This window comes from Stomoxys calcitrans, chromosome 5 (genome assembly GCF_963082655.1).
Source record: "Stomoxys calcitrans chromosome 5, idStoCalc2.1, whole genome shotgun sequence".
Lineage (NCBI taxonomy): Eukaryota > Metazoa > Arthropoda > Insecta > Diptera > Muscidae > Stomoxys > Stomoxys calcitrans.
The window spans coordinates 50,308,796-50,334,610 of NC_081556.1; the positions used below are offsets into that span (position 1 = coordinate 50,308,796).

General features: G+C 37.6%; 1 protein-coding gene across 24 annotated transcripts in view; it reads right to left on the reverse strand.

Moving 5' to 3' along the window:
- Positions 1-25,815, reverse strand: part of LOC106095735 (cell adhesion molecule Dscam2) — a 433,819-nt gene that overhangs the window by 128,059 nt on the left and 279,945 nt on the right. For 4 of the 24 annotated variants that reach the window (XM_013263055.2, XM_059369673.1, XM_013263057.2 and 1 more), the window contains exon 10: positions 16,289-16,579. The exons of 19 other annotated variants lie outside the window; for them this stretch is intronic. In XM_013263055.2, coding sequence (XP_013118509.2) covers positions 16,289-16,579 — 291 coding nt within the window. Of the gene's footprint in view, positions 1-5,270; positions 5,562-16,288; positions 16,580-25,815 lie in introns of all 24 variants that reach the window. One more of the 24 variants, XM_059369672.1, reaches the window with a different exon arrangement.

Sequence of the window (25,815 nt, forward strand, 5' to 3'; positions counted from 1 at the left end):
CGCTCAAGATTAAATTAACAAACTCTGTCGGTCAAAAAATGCTTTTCAAATGTGGAGTAGAGGGAAAAGGAAAGGAGGGTGCAAAACATCCTCTGATGTCTTCTAATGAAGGGGAAGGCTCTTTTACACTTAGGGGATACAGAGTCATGCAGTTTTAATTCCTTAAACATTTCCTTAAACTCCTAATTAATACACGAGCTACAGGAATTACATTTGATCGAATACCATTATTTGTTTGATCAGTTGCAATTACTGCTTCATTACTTTTATTATAGTTTACAAAAATCAACGTCTTACTGTCCAAATTTTGGTCATGGCCAACGTGAACCATTAGCCCAATCTATCGTCTTGTGAAAGTGTTTACAGTTCAAATCTGACACTTCAGATAGGCGTAGCCGTCAAACAATCAATTATTGTCTTTTATGAAACCCTTCGGATTGGAACTGCGTGCACCGATTTGTGTCGTGTTCATCGTCATCACGATACATTCAGCTGAGAGCTACCGGACCCGTCGACAAGTTGCGGATAGTGGGATGCTTCCTATAAAAAGTAGCTCCTCGAACAATCAACGATATCAAGTGGAGAGTCTCAGAGAAAGGCCATGCGGCACCGGCTCTTGCTTTAATACAGAGTCTATATAATACTCGATATGACAAGGCGAGCTATTAGCGCCTTTACATAACCAATGGCCATAACGTTCTAGTGACGATCCTGCGGTCCTATGGTCCGGAACGAGCTTGTTCCCCTTCTGAGCTTGACGAGGATTCTACCTCCACTTACAAAAATGTGCCTACAACAACAACAGCAACAAGACAAAGCCAATCGAAGTAGCGGTTTCTATTAGATCTTAATCAAGTTACGAAAGGATTTTGATACTATATCCGATGCTCCAGGCAGTGTGGATTACACCATACGTGAGCCGCTCTTTGATAAACAGTAATGTGCCACTATTCTTGATTGAATCGATTGGAACTTCGATATCTCTTGTTATAGAAGCTACATAGACTTTTATACGGATGATTCCAAACTAGACGACAAGATGGGCTTTGGGGTGTACTTTAAAGATTTAGAACTGGTCATAACGAAAATAATTCCCGACCACTGAAGTGTGTATCAAGTGGAGATCCTTGCAATTAAGGAAGCTGCGGAATGGCTAAGATATGTCATATCGACGATTGGCATAAATATCTTCTCAGACAGCCAGGCAGCGGGAGAATGTATTATGGTGATGGTTGAATAGTTCAAAATTCACTGCTCTGGGTACCGGGCCACAAAGATATTACTCGAAATTCTAAAGCAGACGAGCTTCCGAGACAAGTAACTACCCTACACATTCCAGGGAAACTGAAATCTGTGGGTATGCCTCTGGTGAATTGTAAGCTAAGTTTTCAGGATCAGGCGCGAGGGACAACGAATGATAGATGGTCACAAAGAGGGGGCTGTGAGCATTCCAAAACTATGTGTCCCAATATAGACTTAAAGAGGTCTCCCGCTTTGCTGTATTGGCAAGAACAGATGTCTCAGTCATTGTGTCCGTCATGACAGGTCACTGTCTAATCGGAAAACATGCTGCCAGACTGAAGGTTGCCAGCAATATATATATAATCTTACTAACTACTATTTCAGCAAGGGTATGATCCTCAACTTAAAGGCATATTTGCTCTGCCATAGGTCGATAATATTTAGTTATATCTACGCCTAAATAAATCATTGTTCTCAAAGTTTGAACAACATATAATAGAAACTCGATTTTCAGCTTTCCTCAATTACATATTGAAAGCACCAATCAAAACCTCAATTACATATTAAATATACTAAATATTTAATATGTAATTGAAGTTCAGTATTCTACGCGGGCTTTTCAACATGAAATATTTGATCATATTAAGACCTTACTTATAGAATGGTAATGTATTGAATGTCCAATTACTTCCATGCTTTCGGTTCAACAAGCAGTCTAGAACCATGATTGATTATTTTCTACAAGGGATCTATTTATAGAGTATTTTGTAGATTTTGTTAATACCAGAAAAATAAACGGTCAATGTGTGATTGTAATTTCAGTTGATTTAGGTATATCAGTTTGAATAGTTTTAAAGAGTTTAAAATTCATTTCAGAGCAGAGCATCAGAAATGGACTTGGTTCATCCTTAACTCCAAAACTTAAACAGATTATTTTGAAACAGAGTCGATATGGTACTAGGTTAGGTTAGGTTGAAAAGAGGGTGCAGATATTAATCCGCCCCGTGCCACTACGAACATACACCTAAGCCAGCAATCGGCTTGTTGTGCACTCTGAACACAAAAAAGTAACCTCTAAAAAGAAAATTTTAAGTTAGAAATTCCGTGCTACTTACAAAATCCTTAATTGTTTTCAATACTACTCCCCTAAGTTGGTTCATGTTTGGTATTGTGTCTCCACCTAAGTGAATGCAATGACAAAGAAAATGCTCCAACGTTTCACTTGCCGCACCGCATAAATGAGCTAGTAGTCCTTTGTGTCCCGTTATGATACCAATAGCTATACTGACCTCCTTCTTACTACCTATCAGTAACAGCCTCGTCTTCTCACGATCCCCCATAGGATTTTCGCCGTCCTACCGACCGTTTCGCTGTTCCACAATGTTGCATGCGCATTCGTCGCCCACTTCCTTATCTCGGCCTGCGTCGACCCGAAAGGCTTCGGGTTAATCAAGTTTATTGAGGGCAGTCCTCTGACCTTCACCGCCAAATCGTCTGCCTTTTCATTTCCCCTTATGGCCAGGTACCCATTTCTCAGGATTTTCCCATCCTCAAAGATAATCTTCTTCTTACACTGCAAGACTGTTCGTGACCTTACCGTCCGGGTTGTTATTGCCCTTATGGCAATTTTACTGTCGGTAAAGATGTTCACACTCGACGTCCTCGCGTTAGCATCATACCACTTCACGCATTCCGTGATCGCCCCGATCCCCGCAGGACCGTGTTATGTTCAGGCAATCTAAAACAGGTCTCAGTACCTGGGATCTGTTTTGGAATATTATAACAAGTGCATTTTCAATCAAAAATGTGACCTAAATATTTCTATTTGTAGGGCGAAGTCAAATTACAACATAACAAACTTTGCTTAGAAATCAAGATTTTTTTCTGGAATAAAGTGCTTGCTGGAGCAATGCAAACTTAAATTCTTTGAATTCTTTAAGTATTTCTAAAAGTGGATGTTTTACCTGGTACATATTTTTCATTGTGAGAAAACGCTTACTGCTAATTCGTAAGCAATGTTTTACCCCTAATTTAATTTCAATTGTTTTACTCCCTACTTCAACTAGTTCTATTCTGGCTAATTTTAAATCCCCAAAAATGCACTAAAAATCTTTCAAAAAATATGTGCTACAAAATTATTAACAAAACTTTTTTTAAGAATGAAGCGATTTTTTAGAAATATGTCCTTATAATAAAGCCAAAGCAGCAGTGTAACACGATAGTTGTGTAAAATTTTTATTAGATATAAAAATGAGATTTTAGAAGTGATTAGAGTTTAGATCGTAGCTAAAGTGATGACAATGAGTTAAAGCTTCGGCTACTTATATATAACTTATAACTAAGGACGTTTTTATACAACTCAATACCATTAACTGTTAAATTGGTGCTATAAGATGTATAGCCAGCCGCATTACTAGCGGTACATGTATATGTTCCCGTATGTTTGGACGTTGCCTTAGGTATTGATAGAATACTAGATTTGCTGCTTATGCGATTCGTATGCATAATTGGTTGTTCCGATCCAAAGCGCATATTATATGCAGGACGTTCAAAGCTCCAATGTATTTTAAGGGGGCGATCACCTTTTTTAATTTGACAAAGTAAATCCACAGAATCGCCATTGTTGATAATGTCATCATAGGAAAATGGTATAATTTGGGGTAGAACTACAAGAGGGAGCAACATTACCAACTATGAATTCAATTCTGATATGGATTTTATAGTGAAAAAATAAAGACAATTATGTAATACTGATAACACCAAGAAGTAAATTTAACCATATAAAGTCTGTCTGAAGCCCTATTCTTAAAAGATATGTTGTTCGTTGATCAATTGCTATTTTAATGTAAAACAGATGTTCAAGGGCAAACGGCTTTTTTCGCATATCGCGAACCCTAATTTTTGGTTGAGTTCTTGACAAAAGTTTTAATCTTCTCAACTACAACACTGTTGGTATGGTTAGGTTAGGTCGTTCCAAGAAGTAAATTTAAACATATCAAGCCTGTCTGAAGCCCTATTCTTTAAGTATATATTGTTCGTTGATCAATTGCTATTCTAATGTAAAACAGATGTTTAATTGCAAGCGACTTTTTCGCATATTGCGAACCCAAATTTGTGGTTGAATTCTTGACAAAAGTTTTAATCTTATTAATTACAACACTACCAACAGTGTTGACATAATTTTCCGAGTAACAATTTCTTCTCTATTCGTTGACATTACCGTCTTTTTCCAAGTGAATACAACCGAATAAGAACTGAATTCAAAACTAATGAAGTCTGGTTGAAACTTATTCTTCAATGGTATGTTGTTATTGATTGATTAATACAAATTGGCAATTCAATGTTGAAGAGATGTTTCAGTTGAACTGGTTAGTTTTTATATAGCCAACGCAAATTTTTTGTTAAACTTTCGGTGAAACTTTATTCCTTTTAAATGCTACACTGTTGAAATATTCAGAAAGATTTTGTAGAATACATAGCTGTTTTCTATTTGTTGATTCTACCTTTCTTCGAGATAATCTTCTTTACATGACGTTGAAATTTACGTTGAAACCACCCTTGTTACAGTTATTAAAAATCCCTTTTCAAATCTTACGGCTATTTTGCTCCTTCTTTACATTTTTGCGTTTTTCACTTACTGCCAAAAATAGGTGAAATTTAACATATAACACTGATAAACCTTCAACCTTTTACAACTATGAAAGTTGAGACGTTCCCCGACAAAAATCAATTTAATGAGCATACAGAGTTTCAGTAACATATTGCAAACCAAATAGAGTTTGTTTCTTCACAAAATTGAGCGGAGACTTACAGCTTATACAGTTATTTTTCTTTAAGCATACAGCAACGTTTGTATCATGTTCTGTTGTCATGTTACTAATGTAATGAAAAATATAGTGTAAGGAAATGAATAGAGCTTAAGCAAGTTGTATTGTTAGTAACTACAGCTTGAATTCGGGACAATATCACTTCAATATGTACAGTATCAATCAATTGTTTTGTTTAATCTAAATTACTGTAAACCCTACCATTAACAGTTAAATTGGTGCTATACGTTGTATCGCCAGCTGCATTACTAGCAGTACAAGTATATGTACCAGCATGGGCTGGAGTAACATTGGGTATAGATAATATGCTAGATTTGCTGCTAATACGATTGACTCTCATTGTAGGTACTACAGAGTCATAACGTATGTCGCGTTCAAAGCTCCAATGTATTTTAAGGGGGCGATCACCTTTTTTAATTTGACAAAGTAAATCCACAGAATCGCCATTGTTGATAATGTCATCATAGGAAAATGGTATAATTTGGGGTAGAACTACAAGAGGGAGCAACATTACCAACTATGAATTCAATTCTGATATGGATTTTATAGTGAAAAAATAAAGACAATTATGTAATACTGATAACACCAAGAAGTAAATTTAACTATATAAAGTCTGTCTGAAGCCCTATTCGTAAAAGATATGTTGTTCGTTGATCAATTGCTATTTTAATGTAAAACAGATGTTCAAGGGCAAACGGCTTTTTTCGCATATCGCGAACCCAAATTTTTGGTTGAGTTCTTGACAAAAGTTTTAATCTTCTCAACTACAACACTGTTGGTATGGCTAGGTTAGGTCGTTCCAAGAAGTAAATTTAAACATATCAAGCCTGTCTGAAGCCCTATTCTTTAAGTATATATTGTTCGTTGATCAATTGCTATTCTAATGTAAAACAGATGTTTAATTGCAAGCGACTTTTTCGCATATTGCGAACCCAAATTTGTGGTTGAATTCTTGACAAAAGTTTTAATCTTATTAATTACAACACTACCAACAGTGTTGACATAATTTTCCGAGTAACAATTTCTTCTCTATTCGTTGACATTACCGTCTTTTTCCAAGTGAATACAACCGAATAAGAACTGAATTCAAAACTAATGAAGTCTGGTTGAAACTTATTCTTCAATGGTATGTTGTTATTGATTGATTAATACAAATTGGCAATTCAATGTTGAAGAGATGTTTCAGTTGAACCGGTTAGTTTTTATATAGCCAACGCAAATTTTTTGTTAAACTTTCGGTGAAACTTTATTCCTTTTAAATGCTACACTGTTGAAATATTCAGAAAGATTTTGTAGAATACATAGCTGTTTTCTATTTGTTGATTCTACCTTTCTTCGAGATAATCTTCTTTACATGACGTTGAAATTTACGTTGAAACCACCCTTGTTACAGTTATTAAAAATCCCTTTTCAAATCTTACGGCTATTTTGCTCCTTCTTTACATTTTTGCGTTTTTCACTTACTGCCAAAAATAGGTGAAATTTAACATATAACACTGATAAACCTTCAACCTTTTACAACTATGAAAGTTGAGACGTTCCCCGACAAAAATCAATTTAATGAGCATACAGAGTTTCAGTAACATATTGCAAACCAAATAGAGTTTGTTTCTTCACAAAATTGAGCGGAGACTTACAGCTTATACAGTTATTTTTCTTTAAGCATACAGCAACGTTTGTATCATGTTCTGTTGTCATGTTACTAATGTAATGAAAAATATAGTGTAAGGAAATGAATAGAGCTTAAGCAAGTTGTATTGTTAGTAACTACAGCTTGAATTCGGGACAATATCACTTCAATATGTACAGTATCAATCAATTGTTTTGTTTAATCTAAATTACTGTAAACCCTACCATTAACAGTTAAATTGGTGCTATACGTTGTATCGCCAGCTGCATTACTAGCAGTACAAGTATATGTACCAGCATGGGCTGGAGTAACATTGGGTATAGATAATATGCTAGATTTGCTGCTAATACGATTGACTCTCATTGTAGGTACTACAGAGTCATAACGTATGTCGCTTCCGGGACGTTCAAAACTCCAATGAATTTTAATGGGACGATCACCTTTTTGAATTTGACATAACAAATCCACAGAATCGCCCGAGTTCACTATATCATCAATATATATGGGCATAATTTGAGGTAAAACTATAGAAAAATAATAAAATTAATATACATAAAATAGAATCATCAGATTTCAGCAGACAATAATAAAAAACAAACACATTTACTTGTTAAATAAATGATAAAAAAAAGTTATTTCACAACTTTAAGAAGAGTAAAAATAGATAAATTCAAGAAACTAAATCAAAATAGCAATTTATTTGGGTGCTGTGTATGAACATTCACCCAATGGACGATTAATGCAGTGCCATCTACGGACTCGAGAAGTAAAATCTTTAGATCGATTTTCATTGCATATGTAATATGCAAAAAAAAAATGCAAATTTTGCTCATGAACATTCCATTAAGGAACAGTTGCAAACTTCTCACCTATCAATGAGTGCCGTCCAATTCAAGTTTAAGCTCAATGATAAGGGGCCTCCTTTTTATAGCCGAGTCCGAACGGCGTGACGCAGTGCGACACCTCTTTGGAGAGAAGTTTTACATGTCATAGTACCTCACAAATGTTGCCAGCATTAGGAGGGGAAAGCCACCGCTGAAAATTTTTATTGATGGTCTCGCCAGGATTCGAACCCAGGCGTTCGGCGTTCGGGCTTTCAAATAAGGACTTAATATATTTTTTTAACAAAACGCAAACCATTTGATATTTTGCAGAAACTTACAGTCAAAACATTTATAGACGACGTAGACGAGTTCCATTCACTCGTCTACGTTTATATGGCCACCGCGATCACTTTTGCATCTTTCAATATGTTGGACCCGATTTTCGATAATTCGGCCTAACATTTTAACCGAAACGATCGCTGTTTCCTATTCAATGTTGGCTCTGAGCTCTTCTAACGTCGGCGGTTTGTAGGCATAGACCGCCATGGCCACCGCGTTCACTTTTGCATCTTTCAAAACGTTGGACCCGATTTTCGATAATTCGGCATAACATTTCAACCGAAACGATCGCTATTTCCCGTTCAGTGTTGGCTCTAAACTCTTCCAACGTAGTCGGTTTGTAGGCATAGACCAATGACTTGATGTAGTCCCATGGAAAATAGTCGAGAGAAGTCAAATAGCACGGGCCAATCGACGGGACAAATTTTTTGAGATAACACGCTTATCAAAATTACTCTTCAATAAATTGATCGTTACCAGCGTTGCCACTCCAAAAAAAATATTTCTTACCAAAGTCAAAGAAAAATCCTACCAAACATGACCAACACCTACCAAATGGTCTAGAGACCCACCACCGAATTGCAAATTGCAAATTTTGCCCATGAACATTCCACTAAGGAACAGGGGCAAACTTCTCACACATCAATGAGCGCAGTCCGATTTAAGTTTAAGCTCAATGATAAGGGGCTTCCTTTTTATAGCCGATTCCGAAGGGGCGTGCCGCAGTGCGACACCTCTTCGGAGAGAAGTTTTCCATGGCATATTACCTCACAAATTTTGCCAGCATTAGGAGGGAAAGCCACCGCTGAAAATGTTTTCTGATGGTCTCGCCAGGATTCGAAGTTTTCCATGGCATATTACCTCACAAATTTTGCCAGCATTAGGAGGGGAAGCCACCGCTGAAAATGTTTTCTGATGGTCTCACCAGGATTCGAACGGCGATCGGCGTTCAGCGCCATAGGCGGACATGCTAACCTCTGCGCTACGGTGGCCCACCATCGAATAGTTGGTTATTTTGTCACTCCATTTGCAAGACGTTGATTTATGCATACATTTCAACTCTACAAAAAACCTGTTGTAATCATTCTATAGTCTATAAAAAACGGGCCTAGTTCAAAGATGGCATACGCCTTGATATAGCACCCATATATACCTAACTCTCGTTAATGAACTGAGTTCATAAAAGTCGTATTTTTGCACCGATGCCGATGAATAACAGTGTCGTGTATGCATACAGCGATTCCGCTTTTAGGTATCGAGCCCATTCTGCGCATTTACTACCCGTTTTCGGGTTTACAATTAGTTGCATTATACCCCTCAAAACCCGAGTATGGACCAAATCTGACTATATTTGTATGAAGGTGAAGGCATTGAACGCACAACACTTTGCAATGTTTACCCTGAATTTACGAAATTCAGAGTAGGTTCCTTGACACTCGTACTAGTAACGCACTTTTCCTCAGAAATATGAACCAGGGAGACTTCTTGTATAAGTATATGGTTCAAAATGAAAATTATTTGAATAGCTGCTATCGTCACTCGATGCAACATTATGGGCTTATTAAAGGCACATACGATATGGAGTGAAACAATTATGCGTTATCCTCTACATATTTTTTCAATAATTATTTCGGTATTTATATGCTGGAAAAACCTACCAAAATTTGAGGTCAGCCTACCAACCTACCAAGATAAAACAAACCTACCAATTTTGGTAGCAACCTACCAGAAACGACGAAACACGCGTGGATTTTCACCTGACTAATATATTAGCATATTTTCACCTAATATATAGCATATTTTGGAGGCCACCGCAGCGCAGAGGTTAGCATGTCCGCCTCTGGCACTGAACGCCTGGGTTCGAATCCTGGCGAGACCATCAGAAAAAATTCTCATCGGTGATTTTCCTCTTCTAATGCTGGCAACATTTGTGAGGTTTACTATGCCATGTAAAACTTCTCTCCAAAGGAGTGTCGCACTGTGGCACGCCGTTCGGATTTGGCTATAAAAAAAGGGGGCCCTTATCATTGAAATTAAACTTGAATTGGATTGCACTCATTGATATGTGAGAAGTTTGTCCCTGTTCCTTAGTGGAATATTCATGGGCAAAATTTTGCTTATTGACGAATCCATTACTGAAGATGATTAACGTTCTTAAAGTAGCGGTCACCGACTCCGAACTAAGGTACAAAATGTTTATGATTTGCAGACGTTGTTCAAAATAAAATTGTTGAGTTTATTGAATAAATTGACTGTGACAATTCGATAATTAGTGTAAGAGTGCGTTCATAAAGTAAATTCAAAGTTTTCAAGTCCTTATTGAAAAACCCTTTATTTGAAGAAAATATCTATTAAGAATAAATGTCAATAATTCAGCCAGCATAAGAGTCAAATATTTTACATGGTAAATATACCAGTATAACGGTGTAAAGAGCTTAAAGGTCTCAAGGATTTAGGAAGGTAAACTTAAAGTGTTCTCAAAAAAACAAATTAATTAAAAAAATCAAAAATTAAAGAATTTATATGAAAATAAGCTTCAACTACCATTAACAAATAATTCAGTTATATATGAACTTTCGCCAGCTTTATTCTTAGCCAGACATGTATAATTTCCCAAATTAGCTGCCTTTACAGATTCGATGGTCAACAAGCTAATGCGATCGCCAATTTTACTTGTTAAAACTCCAAGATGAGAAAACAAGGGTAAGTCATTGTGAAGCCAACGTATTTTCAAGGGCAAATCACCCTTGGCCACATGACATGTCAGTTGAACGCTATCACCCTCATTGGCTTCACCATCAAAGCTAAAAGGATGTATGGTGGGCAGGACTGAAAGGAATAAGGAAATTTAAAAGCAGAAACAAACATATAAATATAAAACAAAATCAAATAATCTATAACCATAATCATCAATTGATATTTAATGTAATGAATTTTAAGAACCATTGACTTTAAGTTCGGCCTCGTAGGAACTTTCACCGGCAGCATTTTTGGCAGTACATGTAAAAATACCACGATGATCGGCAGTTATATAGTCAATATTCAAAGTGCTTGACTTGGCCGACATACGGCCTATTATGATTTCTGCATTGCCACTAACAAGCGTTTGATTATTCAAAGACCATTTGATATCGATGGGAAGATCCCCTTTAGATACAGAACACTGAATGCCAACGGAGTCACCAGAATTTGAAGCCTCATCGCCAAATGAGAAAGGCTTAACTTGTGGTGGTACTAAAGTTAGAAATATTCCAAATATATATATAATAAAAAATATTTTTCATAAAGAGAAGAAATACTTGCTGATATTTTTCATTTAGTCAAATAAGTTTTTTTAACATCATTTTGCAAAAATTTATTTGGTTAGTTTTTGAATGGGAAAACTAAGTTAAAAATATTCATGAATATGTTCTCAAATAAGGTTGAAATTTTGTTTTTGTAAAAGAAGAAATTCCTCAAATATTTTTGCACTTAGTCAAATATGCCTTCTAACATTTTGTTTTTAAGGATTTTTGGGATAAAATTGGGATTTAAAACTAAATAAATTAAAATGTTAAGAGATCACAAATATGTATTTGTATAGCACACTAAAACTATTTAGCCATATGAGCTAACCATTAACCATAAGTTCAGCCGATTGTTCCGCACTGCCAGCAGCATTAGTGGCAATACACTTAAATATACCACGATGATTTCCATTAATTGCATCTATACTTAAAGAACTTAATTTTGGAGACATTTTTATAATGCGAATGCCCGAATGTTCATTTGTAATGGGTTGACCATTTAAGGTCCAATGAAGTTGTAGAGGAACATCACCCTTAAAGACCATACATTGGACCGCTGTACTATCACCATAATTCGAAGGTTCATCTCCAAATGCAAAGGGCATAAGTTGAGGGGGTACTAATTAAAGATAGTTCGAAAAAAGTTTTAAAAAATATAGAAGATTCTAAAATAAATTCACCGCAGCTGAATAAAATTCAGATAGCCATTAGCACCTGCATTTATTGTAATTATTCCCAATAATAGATATAATACCCATAGAAATTAGTATAGGATACATTTCAATGCTGGGGAAAAAAGGGATTTTAAGTCATAATGATAACTATTCAATAAAATTTGAATGCCATATTTTTTACAGAAACTTATGTAAATAAAAACAGAAAACAAAATTCAGTAAATTTTTAGCAGAATCTTGAATTTTGACTTTTTTATTCTTTAAATATTTTTCCACGATGTTTTAACAAATTCTTTCAAAAGTTGATATTATTGATCGAAGCATTTGAGAAAGTCATCAACCATTTTATGCTCAGCCAGATTTAATTCAGCAACACAAGAATGACTCAAAATATTTTCGTATAGAATTTGTAGCTCACATACATTAGAAGAATATCTGAGTAGATGGTGAGAATAGCATCTGCGTTTTAAAAGTTATCATCAAGAGCTAACATAAAAAGAGAGTTTGCAGATTTTTTTAAACATTGGGCTTAAGATTTCTTGTAATCCTTGCATATATTCTTCTATATATATAGATATTAGGGTGGAGTGATTTAAGGGGCCCTACGCGTTTCTGATTCGTGGGATTGTACTGAGTAAAAAAGGCCTCTAGACCATACATTTACGGTAAAAAGATTTTAACTTCCAGTTATTTCTCAGACGTTCGTCAGGTTTTTTTGCGATATTTTGGCCTATAACAGCCAAACCGTTCAAATTTTCGATCAAGTGCTAGGACAAAAATGTTGGCTAATACAATAGTTAATAACTCTCTAGTGAATCGTAAAAACATTGGGACGATCCTTCAGGCAGATTAGGCCTTTGAATGTGCAATTTTCTTGAAAATTTGATAAATTACTCTGAACAATTGGCAATTTTTCAATATTTTCACGAAAAATTTGCACTTTCACAAGGCCATATCTGCCTGAAGGAGAGTTCCAATGCTTTCGGGATGTACTAGAGAAATCTTAACTATTGTTTTTAAAGGCTCAAGAAACCAAAGTGGGAGATCGGTTTATATGGCATATATATCAAGTTATGGACAGAAGTCAAATCTGGAGAGCGGTTACTAGGCACGGGACTCACGGAGACACGGGAATCTTGGAATATTGACGTTGATCGAAGGTTTGTAATAACGAAATTTATGGTAAAGGAAACCTTGAGGAGCTTCAAACCATTTAAGTCACCCGGCGTTACTACAGAAAGAGGCAGAATATCTGGCGCCTCGTCTGGCCAAAATTTTCACCGCGTGCCTAGGACTTTTATATATTCCGAAATCCTGGCAGGAGGCAAGGGTGGTGTTTATACCTAAGCCCGGCAAGGCAAGTTATGCGACACCAAAGGCCTACAGACCTATAAACTTTACGTCCTTTCTACTCAAAACCATGGAACGTATTGTGGACACCATGATAAAGACTAGGACACCCAGTGAACTGCTCGAATACAAACAGCATACCTATGCCAAGGGAAGGTCGGTGGAGACTGCCCTGCACGAGGTTGTGCATAAAATAGAAGAATCCTTCGATGCCAAAACGTACACACTGGCGGTATGCATTGACATCGAGGGGGCTTTTAACAATGTGCGGAGCGACACACGGATCCAATCCTTAGACCAGAACCGGGTGGACCCGGTCCTTAGAGACTGGATAAACCATATGCTAAGGAACAAGTGGATAAATTGTGTGTCCCAAGGCATAAATTTAAGGGAGAAAGTGGCACAGGGCACGCCGCAAGGGGGCATTTTCTCGCCACTCCTATGAGTGACCACCATAAATGTCCTATTCCGGATGCTGACTGAGGAGGGATTTAATACTTCTAAAAGGTAAGGATCCGAACGAGCTATGCAGAAGGTCCGAAAGGGTTTTGCATATGGCATATGACTGGACTAGACACAGAGGTCTCAATGTTAACCCAGAGAAGACTGAAATATGCCTGTTCACGAGGAAGACGAAGGTGGGCGAATTTAACACATCACGTTTCCTCAATAAGACTATTTCGATATCTGACAAGGTGTGATCTTGGACAGGAAACTGAATTGGAAGTGTCACATTCAGGAGCGTACTGAGAAGGCTCACAGTTGTTGGGCACTATGCAGACGGGCCGTAGGCTCGAAATGGGGTCTCAATCCTAGGATAGTCCACTGGCTCTACAGAAGCGTGATTTAACCAATACTTACTTACGCCTCAGTAGTTTGGTGGACTGCTATGGAGAAAAAGGTGCAACATAAGGACCATACAACAGGTTCAGAGAACTTGTTTTCTTGGCATAGGCGGAGCGATGAGGACCACACCCACTAGGGCACTGGATACTATTCTAGATATCCGACCCATTGACATACAGATTAAGTGTGTGGCAGCCACTACGGCTATGAGACTTAAGACGATGGGAGAATGGATTGAGGATGGGAGCAGCTCATACCATCGCGGTATAATGGAGGCGACGATAGGAAGGGAAGAGGTTTCCGATCGGATACCTGAGAGGAACCTTGAAGTCGAGTGCGACGCACTGCTGCCATCGGCACAGTCTTGGATTGACGCAACCCTAGTATTGCCATCATGTTACACGGATGGATCAAAGCTAGAGGACAGAGTGGGCCTGGGGGTTTACATTGAAAACCCAGAGACTGACATCTGTTTTAGACTGCCTGAATATAATACAGTCCTGCAGGCGGAGATCCGGGCGATCACGGAATGCGTGAAGTGGTGTGGTGCTAACGCGAGGACGTCGAGTGTGAACATCTTTACAAACAGTAAAATTGCCATAAGGGCCATAACAACCAGGACGGTAAGGTCACGAACAGTCTTGCAATGTAAGAAGGAGATTAACGCCTTCGTTTGGGTGCCGGGCCATAATAGAGCAAGGGGGAAAGAAAGGGCAGACGATTTGACGGTGAAGACCAGAGGACTGCTGTCAATAAACTTGGTTAACCCGAAGCCTTTCGGTTCGACGCAGACCGAGTTGAGGGAGTGGGCGACGAATGCGCATGCAACAATGTGGAACAGCGAAACGGTCAGTAGGACGGCGAAAATCCTATGGGGGATCCAAAGCATGAGGAGAGGAGGCTATTACTGAAAGGAAGTAAGAAGGAGGTCAGTATAGCTATTGGTATCATAACGTTACATATAGGTCTACGAGCACACTTATGTAAAATCGGTGCGGCAAGTGATAGCAAGTGTAGGGCATGCGGGGAAGATGATGAGACGTTGGAGCATTTCCTTTGTCATTGCCCGGCTTTCGTGTCCTACAGATACCGGTACTTAGGTGGAGACACAATATCAGACATGAACCAACTTAGGGGAGTGGTATTGAAAACAATTAAGGATTTTGTAAGTAGCACGGAATTCCTAACTTAAAATGTTCTTTTTTGAGGTTACTTTATAGTGTTTAGAGCGCACAACAAGCCGATTACAGGCTTAGGTGTATGTCCATAGTGGCATGGGGTGAATTACTATTAATATTGACCTTCGCTTTAGATTTTGTCTTTAATAACAAAAGTTATTAAAGTTAAGGATTAATTAAACCTTCCATTTAAAACAAACAAAAAACCTTAATATGGAGGAAAATTTTTTTCACCAAACGGAATGTTTCCTTGAAAAGCTTAAAAATTGAGCATCTTTAAATTAAGTTTGCTAATCTTTGGATCGAATCTTCAAAATTAGGACAACAATTTTTTCAGTGTGGAGATCTTCAACTCCAACAGTAACTTGAGGTTGAAAAGTGGCGTTTTTAAATTATCGTATCATACTTTAACTTGTGTTGTGATAATTTTTTTAAAGATTTTGCTCGGCTACAGCTCCCGTTTTAGTTCTGAGTCCTTAGTCCTGTTTGGAAAAAAGAAACTTTTGAATGAGTAGGTTGAGGGAAAAGTCATCACTAATATTGTCGAAGATATTTAGCCTAAACTGCAAGAAATCTTAAGAAAAAATATTTGCAAAAATCATAATGAGAGGGGAAATGTTTCACCTTTCAAACTACCTTCCGATGTTAACTTTCAAAACGCCTACACCAGTGTCTTCTATTTGTACCTCCACTTTCGTTATCCACTAAATATGTTATTGTATACGAGCTGAAGCACAACTAAGGATTTATTCCTTTTTATAACATCTGTACTATGGTTGTTTGATTTAAACTTTTAATCAATATCTAACTTCTTTTAATACAGCTCACAGCGTTTAAAATTATGTTAACCAATTCAGCTAAGGTGTTTCTTTTCAAAGGATTTTTGCTTACACACAACAATAGCCCAATTAATGATTTGTAATAAATTATTAAACTGCCTTACACCAATTCACATAAAGTGTTTCACATTCAGCAAAGTATATATACATAAAAAATATATTTTATCAGCAACAAAAAAGCACAAAAAGCTGTTTTACTTTATATATTGTATTGCAATATATTTTAAACGTTTATGTAAGGCACCAACCAACCATTAACCTGTAATTCAGCAATGTATTCACTTGTGCCCGCCTTATTCGAAGCTATACATTTGTAAGCACCACGATGTTGTGCGCGCAACGATTCAATATTCAAAGAACTTGTGCGCTTGTTTAAACGCACAACTGTAAAACCATTTTCACCACTTACAATGGGTGCGGAATTCAAAGACCAAAGTATTTCCATTGGTAGATCGCCTTTTGGCACAACACAAGTAGCACTGGCAATATCACCAACATCCGCAGCATCTTCGCCAAAAATGAATGGTAATACTTGGGGTGGTACTAGGAGTAGGTAGATTTTTTAAAATAAAAGTTAAAAAAATAAAAATTAATTCATACATACAACTAAGTTTTTCTGTTAATTTTTAAAAGTTTTTTATTCCAACAAACCGTTGACTTCTAATTCCGCTGAATATTCAGCAGAACCTGCCTTATTAGTGGCTATACATTTGTAAATGCCCCTATGATGGGCTTCTAAAGCATCAATATTCAGAGAACTGGTGCGAGCATTCATGCGCAGTAGAGTAAAACCATGTTCACCAGTTATAACTGGGGCCGAATTCAATGTCCAACGAATTTCTAAAGGTAAATCGCCCTTGGATATCATACAAAAGGCGCCAGCTACTTCACCAGTATTAGCAGGATCATCTCCGAAACTAAAAGCCTGTATTTGAGGAGGAACTTAAAGGGCAACAAACTTCTTATTAAAATTCTCAGAGTTTGAGTACAAATCAATTTAATTTGTCAATATTCGATCGCTGAAATCCACAAAGCAAGGAGGCTAAGTCAATAGCCACATTGTATAGCTTCTTCAGCCACAACTCAATTTAAGTATATTTAATAAATTTCCTTTTTCCAATGTTCTTATTATAAAAAAGAAATACAAGACAACTTCCGCCCTGCCAGGCTTAGGATACCCACCAGGTATTTATACAAATTGATAGATATTTATACAAATTCAGTTTCAGGTTCAGTTTATATGAGGATTTTTTTGAAAAGCCAATCGTTGAATGAATGCTTTTTCTAGGGCTCAAAAGGAATATGAACTATATAGTTTTATTGCAATCATTAAAGAAGGTAAGGTTAGGTTAAATTTTAGTGGCAGTCTGCCATCAAACTCACTTATTCGTCTTGTCCATTGCGATACCACAGGGACAGGAGAAGGAAAATGGCTTCTAGTCCCTACCGTTGATATTGTTCACAGATAAATATCTTAGGGCAAAGATCGCTGGAAATCGCCTGTCTCGGTAACAGATTGCATACAGTAATAGCAAGCCCAGTAAAACAACCCTTCTCGACCTAATAGGCTTCATAGAAGGTTCTCTCGCTGTCAAGGAATACATAATGGTTGCATTACTTGAAATTGTACAACTTGCTGAGGGAGCTGGAGCTTCTAAGCATCAATGCTAGCGTAAGAAAAATATTAAAAACTTACTTACTAAAAGATGCAGTATAGCATGCTTGGGATCTGTAGATCTGTAAAAATGGGTTAGCAGTGGGACACCTCAAAGAGGTTTACTGTCTTCTCTACTTTGGAATATAGCATTAAAAATACAGTGAAGGGAAAGTTTCCAGGCACTCTTAGGTAAGGTTAGGTTGAGGGTGTGGATATTTATTCGCCTCATGCCACTATGAGAGATTGGTGTACGAGGCAGCTTTATCAAAACATGTGTCGATTTGGCCCATTTACAATCCCAACCGATACACACAAATGAGAAGTATTTGTGCAAAATTTCAAGCGCCTAGTTTTACTCCTTTAAAAGAAAGCGTGTCATGACGATCAATAATATATATATACTTTATGGGGTCTAGGACGTAAATTTCGAAATGTTACAAAAGTAATGACGAAATTGGTATACCCCAATCCTATGGTGGAGGGTATAAAAAGTAACCTCGTAAATGAAAAATCAAAGTCAGTAAGTCCGTGCTGCTTACAAAAACTCTAATATATTTCCATGCCATGCCACTAAGTTGGTTTATGACTGTTATTGTGTCCACACCTAACGACATAGGAAATTCTCATATTTCTCATTATCTTCCCAACATGCCATCACTAGCCCCACTGATTTGCAAAAGTGAGACCATAGTTCTATATATCCCGTTATTATACCGAAAGCAAAACTGTCCTCGTTCTTACAACCTTTCTGTATAGCCTCTTCTTCTCACGATTCGGACCTCCCCTAAGGGTTTTCGTCGTCCACAGTGTACGTCGCCCACTCCCATTACTGGGTCGACCAAGTTTATTGAAGACAGTCCTGTGGCCTTCACTGCCAAATCGTCTGCTCTTTCATTGCTCCTTACTCCGCTATGTCCCAAACAATGCGTATCGTGCAATCCTCAGAGAAGGCGTTCATCTTCCTTTACACCTCGGCTATCGCAGATCTTTGAGCGAGATGGCTGATTAGTTCATGTTTTCCGGTTGCCGAGCCGGAAAACATGTTGCAGAGCCACAGAATTTTTTTTTTATTAATTTTTATTACGAATGAGTTACACTCCTCTAGAAATTTTAAAATAACGTAAAGATATATAATATAAACTAGAAAATTTAGCCTAGTTCGAATTCATGTTTTAGAAATAGTTCAGTAATTACATCCTAGTTTCTGCTCGGATTTATGGCCCCTTAAGGGACTAGATCCATTGGTATAGTTCAATGGAGTCTTCTGGTGCCTGAATAGTTTCGAACAATATGGTTTAAGTTAGAGTTAACGTGACTTTGTAGTTTGTTCGCATGTTTCAGGGCGTGGATGGATATTTCTTCCGATATTGTCCTCACTCCTAAGTCTCTGTGTAAGTCGGTGTTTCGTATGTACCAAGGTGCATTAGCTTTGGTACGAAGTATTACAGTTTGAGATTTTTGAATCTTTTCTACCTCATTCTTGGCAGCGCAACCCCAAAGCTGTATTCCGTAAGTCCATATTGGTTTGATCATTTGATTATACCAAAGCAGTTTATTTTGAATCGATAATCTATTGTCAACTAGCATCCAGTACCACTCGGAGAATTGTATTTTATTAGCCACAGAGATATCCAAGGGAATTGTAGATCGTACGGAAAGTGCGAGACTAGGAACTACCTTGAACTTTCAAGGGGAACTGGAATCCGTGGGTATGCTTCTAGTGACATGTAAGCTAGGTCTTCGGAATCATACCCTAAGGGCAATGAATGACAAATGGTTACAAAGTTGTGAACACACCAAAATAATGTGACCTAATCTAGACTTAACTATGACGCTGAACACCGGGCTTCAAATCCTGGCGAAAACATCAGAAAAATTTTTTCGACGGTGGTTATCCCCCTAATGCTGGCGACATTTGTGAAGTACTTTGCCCTGTAAAAACTTCTCCCCAAAGAAGTGTCGCTCTGCGGCACGCTGATCGGACTGGGCTATAAAAAGGAGGGCTCAAATTTGAATTGGACAGCACTCAGTGATATTTGTGAAGTTTGCCCCGGTAGCTTAATGGAATGTTTACGGACAGTCATTGTGTCCGTCAGGACAGGTCACTGTCTGATCGGTAAACATGTTGATAGATTGATGTAACGACTTCTGCTGAAACTTTGAGGACGTCGAGGTAGTAGAGACTATAGAAAATCTGCTGTGTGTGTGTCCCACAATCGCTGTCAAAAAGAGTTCTGCTTTGAGAACTTGTCTGATTTAGCAGAGGTTAACATTGAAAGTTGTTTTGGTTTTTAAAGCTTTCTGGATGGTTCAATAGTAAAAACTAGAAGCCACCTTCCTTCTCTTGTATCTGTGATATCACAATGGACGAAAACGTCGAAGTAAGTTTGATGGCAGACTAACTCTAACCTAAAACTACAGAACTACTATATCCTCACCCTATGATGGTGGGCTAAGAAATCAATAAATGTCTATGTAAATAAAAAAAAAATCAGGAATTTGTTCAAAATATTTGTTATTAATACAGTTTTGAAACATGTAATTCATTGAATAGCCCCAAAATTATATGAGCTAAAAATTACAGTATTCACAACGACCAATCAATATGCAAATTTATATTGATTGTTTGCTCAATATTTGTAGCTGGATTGTCTTAAATCGTTGAATGTAAGAATATTGTATTGTTGGAACATCTTTTGAAACTATTGCTGAATTGCTAAATTTTGAGATATTAAGGCTGTTTATAAGGTGAATAGCCCTAGAGTTTTTTTTAATTGTCGGAGGATGATGAATATAAACGGAAACTTTGTATTACATTTTTCAAGTTAAGCACTAATTTGTGAAATATATTTAAAAAACATGTTTATAAAATATAACGTTTGTTCGAGTTTAATTTATTTCGCCTAACTCCGTAAACAGTGAACTATAAATATGCGCAGTTATCAATCGATCACCATTTCTTACATACAACAGCTACAACTTTCTTATATACCAACATGTATGTAAGTCGGTTAGTGAACTAACCATTAACTTGCAATTCAGCTGCGTATTCACTTGATCCCGCCTTATTTGTTGCCAAACACTTATAAACTCCACGATGTATAGCGGACAATGAATCTATATTCAGTGAACTAGTACGCTTATTCAGTCTTACAATGCTGAAATCATTTTCACCATTTGCAATTGGCACTGAATTCAAAGACCAGCTTATATTCAAAGGCAAATCACCTTTTGGTATAACACAATTAACGCTGGCAATCTCACCAACATCGGCCGCATCTTCAGCAAAATTAAAAGGTAAGACTTGAGGGGGCACTGTTCGGAGATAAGGAAATAAAAATAAATAATCGAAACTGAGTAAAATATAATAAATTTTTAATACAAATACTTTCTATACAAGTAACAAACCATTAACATCTAAAACAGCTGCAAACTCATCAGTGCCTGCCTTATTGGTGGCAATGCACTTGTAAGTACCCCTATGATGGGCCTCTAAGGAATCAATATTCAAAGAACTAGTTCTGGCATTCATACGTGACAGAGTAAACCCATGTTCTCCTGTTATGGCAGGAGCTGAATTTAAAGTCCAACGAATTTCCAAAGGTAAATCTCCCTTGGAAATCATGCAGAGAGCACCAGCCATTTCACCAGTATTGGCTGGCTCATCGCCAAATGTAAAAGCCTGAATTTGGGGAGGGACTTAAGACAAAAAGGAATAAAGTAGTAAAACCTACGAAATATGAAAAATTTCATGAATCTAAAATTCATTACAAGTGATGTTAAGAAAGATTTTGCTGTAATTCAGCATTTAGAATCATGGATTTAATCAAATTGGACTCGGATGTTTAAAGTATTGACATTTTATTCAATGTAATATTTTATCATTTTCGTATTAGAGCGAATGAATAAAATAATAAAACCAACTTCATACTTAACATAATAAATATCATCGTAAAACTAAGCAGTGAAGATATAGGTTAAATTTTTAGCTACCCTTAAGTAGGTATAAACTGTTCGAATTATCGAAGCAGCCTGCGAAAGAACAAAAGAGACCATGTTGAAATATAATGTTTGGAATTATTCAGCTAACGAATCTTCAATCTGGCCATTTTCTTTAACAACTTATTAGATTGCCGTCTCCCGCAAGGAGTAAGAATTTTGACTCTATGCGGTGTCTTATGGGTTGAATCTAAAGTCAATGCTTTTTTCGAGAGTCAATCTGCCTTGCGGTACTTTGATCTCCCAGTTGAATGCTATGAAATTCGGGTCTAACCGCAACGAAAAGTTATCCCAACCATACAAACATAAATGGTAATATAATGCAGATTAACTCTTAAGGTGGTCAAGCCTTTAACACCAGGAATCAACCTCAACCGAAGGGTTTGGCAGGCAATCAATATCTGCAGCTCCTAACCTCATGTAAAGCAACGCAACCACATACTTATTCAACAACCAATAATACTCTATTTGGACAAGTCAAAATTGACATGTCCACGAATACTTGCGACGGGATCTTTGGAATTGGGATAATCGAGCTTTACGAAATGAATGAAGAGGACGTCCAACTGGTATTCTCGGACCCAGCTGTAACTGGAACCGCCAACTACTGATGTAGAGGCGAGCACATCGCAAGGTTATAAGCGGAAAGGTGAAAAGACGGTGGAGCAGAAACGGGAGGAGGGCTATAAACGCTCACTACCGTATCTTAAGAAGACTGAAGGTCTAGCACATTATTTCTAAACCGTGGGCTTATGTTCTTGTGCATGTACACACTAAAGTGCAATAGTATGTGTGTATTTCCCCACCACTGGTCTGGAGTCATCTACTCCGGCGATCTATGGCAAGCGATTGATGCACAAAATTAGGTTCCACGTTAGAAAGTACGAATCTACGATGAATACGATTGACGTGGAACGTATGCCTCCCCCTACTTCATCGAAACACATAAAAACGAATACCAACGTGAACCTAACCATCGAAACTGCTACATACGCTAAACACGGACACGAAATCACAAATTAAAGAACTTTGCGCCTATCACTAGGCCTGGAATTGGGGGTCAACTGCAAGGACGAAGCCTTTCATAGAGCCTACGTCAGAATCATAAAGAGTAATCAAAGGAATGTTCCCTACTCCCCACTACAACACCTCACTACAATGATAATATCAATACTGTGGGCAAGTGGCAGCAATCTAGCGATGTGCAGGGGTCTGAAGTCAAAAGATCGATCTTGACCTTATGATCAGCACCGGAACTACAAAGGGCTATCCTTGGCCGGAGCAATCGCGAAGGATGGATGATGATTAAGCAGAGGTTTCTCCGAGCTTGTAGAAATCCAGCAAGGTGAGGATGACTTCTTCACGGAATTCGAAGTGCCCAAGGGCAAAAGGGCGTCAAAGTATTGTTTTCGGTAAAGAGAAGGCATTAAACTTGATTTCTACTAGCATAAGTGGTCTTGATCACCTAGGACCTGGCATCACCCTTACGTAATTGAGAATAAATTCCATCTGCTAAAGGAGCTGAAACCATGAGATTATCGGAATCCAGTGCAAAAGGCGACGTTGACTCTTTCACGAAATTCGATGGTGCAAAATGGCAGACGGGAGTCAAAGTTATTGGTTGCGGCACTAAACTAGTTCTCTACCTGCATCAGTGGTAGAGAAGGTCCCGATCGATAAATCCAACGTTGAGAGTGTGTATACCCCCTCTAGTGTCAGTGGATGAACTCATACTTCATCGTCTAATACTCTTTCGGAGGATTAGCTGATTGTGAGGGTACGTGCGAGAGATAGAATCTTCAAAGTCCTCTCAAGTTCGGCTGAAACCATGTAATAATAATCCTATCGGCCGATGGCGATGACACTTATCGGAATACAGCAGGAAAGGTGACGATGACTCCTTCACTAAATTCGGTGGTGCCAAATGGCAGAAGGGGGTCAAGGTTATTGGTTACAGCATTAAACTAGGTCTCTACCAGCATCAGTGGTCTTGAACTCCTTTGGTGATTGAGGAAAGGATTCCTCTTTGAGCTTATCGGAATCCAGTGCGAAAGGTGACGTTGACTCCTTCACGAAATTCGATGGTGCAAACTGGCAGAAGAGCGTCAAAGTTATTGGTTTCGGCATTAGACTAGTTCTCTACCAGCATCAGTGGCCATGAACGCCTTTGGATTTGCAAGAGGATAGAGCTGATTCCGATCGATAAATTCACCGCTGGACAACGTTGAGAATCTTGGACCATTGTGAGGGGACGAGGATTGGACGATTGTGATGGTACGAGTGGAGTAAAGGATTTTGAATTCCTCGAAAGATCAAGTTCGGCTTAAACCAGGTAAAACTGCTCTTGTCAGCCGATGGTGACGACGATACCCAAGAAATCATAAGCATGACCTGCCTACAGCAGATTAACCTGCTCCACTCAGAGGCAGCCATGGCGAGCTGCTTAGAATTATGGGTTACAGGATAACAAGGTTCGTAGACTAAGATCAAGATATCTTACACTCATCTGTAGACAAAAGTTACGGTTACACACTAGAATAATTTCGAGATTATGATCTGGGGTATGGGGAATTCCAAATGAGGGAGGAAGTACTAGGTCAGTAGAGTAATACCCCAAAAGGGATTTTGAGTTTTTAATATCTGACTCTACTCCCAAATATTGCACTTTTCATTAGAGTCCCATATATTCCCAAATAAACAATATGTCTACTGTGTGATTTATAGGGACGCCACACCCAAATATACTTGGACCTATGATACAATATCAGATTCGTATTCTAGTATCAGATTCTTTCTAATTGAGTCCCATATTGTGCAGATGGTCAACCGTATCAGCCGCCCTTGACACATGTCTTCTCATTTTTGAATCAAAATCTACTCCCAAATACCTATAATTAAAGCCCCATACTGTACAGATCGATATCTATATATGTATGGCCAGAGGGTATTTGTTTTTTGAGTGAGGGGGTAGCCGAACTTGTATTTTTGAGTTATTATAAGGGTAAAAACAAAAATTAGCCGAAATCGATCCACCCATCCCTGATAAATCTTGAATATATCGCAAAGATTATATAAAAAATGGTCGTAAAAAAATTGGCAGAAGAGCTTAAAGTACTTTCAACCCATTTAGAATTTCAATGCCCCCGATTAGCTGTTGTACAATGTTATTTAACGGTTGTGGCCATGGACCGAACAACCCCTTACTAGTTATAGCTTCCATATACCAATCGTATGATGAAGACAACATCCCGCAAGACATGGTCCGGGTCTTGGTCACATGCTGTGAGGCCAAGGGGCTTGGAGGCAATGTTAACACAAACCACGGTCTATGGAGCAGAATGAATACGAACAATAGAAATTAGTCACTTTTTGGTTACATTCTGTTCCCAACCTGGTTTATCTGCAATAGCCCCTCTTGTGTCAGAATTTAAAGCCAATACAACCTTCAAATTCGGGTTCTCTTCCACAGTGTGGTAAAAAAATGTAACAATTTTCCACAAATTACTCATTTTTACATAAATTCCGCAAATATTTGCTGATAAAAAAACATTTAAAAGATATGAAACTTCTATTAAAAGTGCATATATGTCATTCAGACACCAAAAGCTAGCAATTGATCCATCAAAAAAATTTGTTTGTAAAAATTTATTAAAAAGATTGTCAAATACATCTTAGTAGCCAATTTTTCAATTCAGCAAGCCAATTATGTACACAAAAATATTTATACACCTAATAGTTAATTTAAATCAATCATATTTTATTAATTCAGCTAGTGAAATATGAATTCAGCTAGCTTTTAATTTGTACCAGCATTTAAGAGGACTTCTACAACAATACGAATATATTATTCAGCCACCATAACAAGTATGCAGATAGCAATTTATCCATAAGTAAATCATAGTATGTTCAAAGAATGTACACAAAAATATTTGTACACCTGATAGATAATCTAAATTCTCCATTATTTAGGAATGGAGCAACTAAAATATGAATTCAGCTAACCTTTAAAATATACCAGCAGTTTTCTTTACATCATTCAGCCACCATAACAATCATTCAGCTGGCAATGCACCCAACATTTAATCATTATTTGTTAAATTTTTATTAAAAACATGAAATGAAT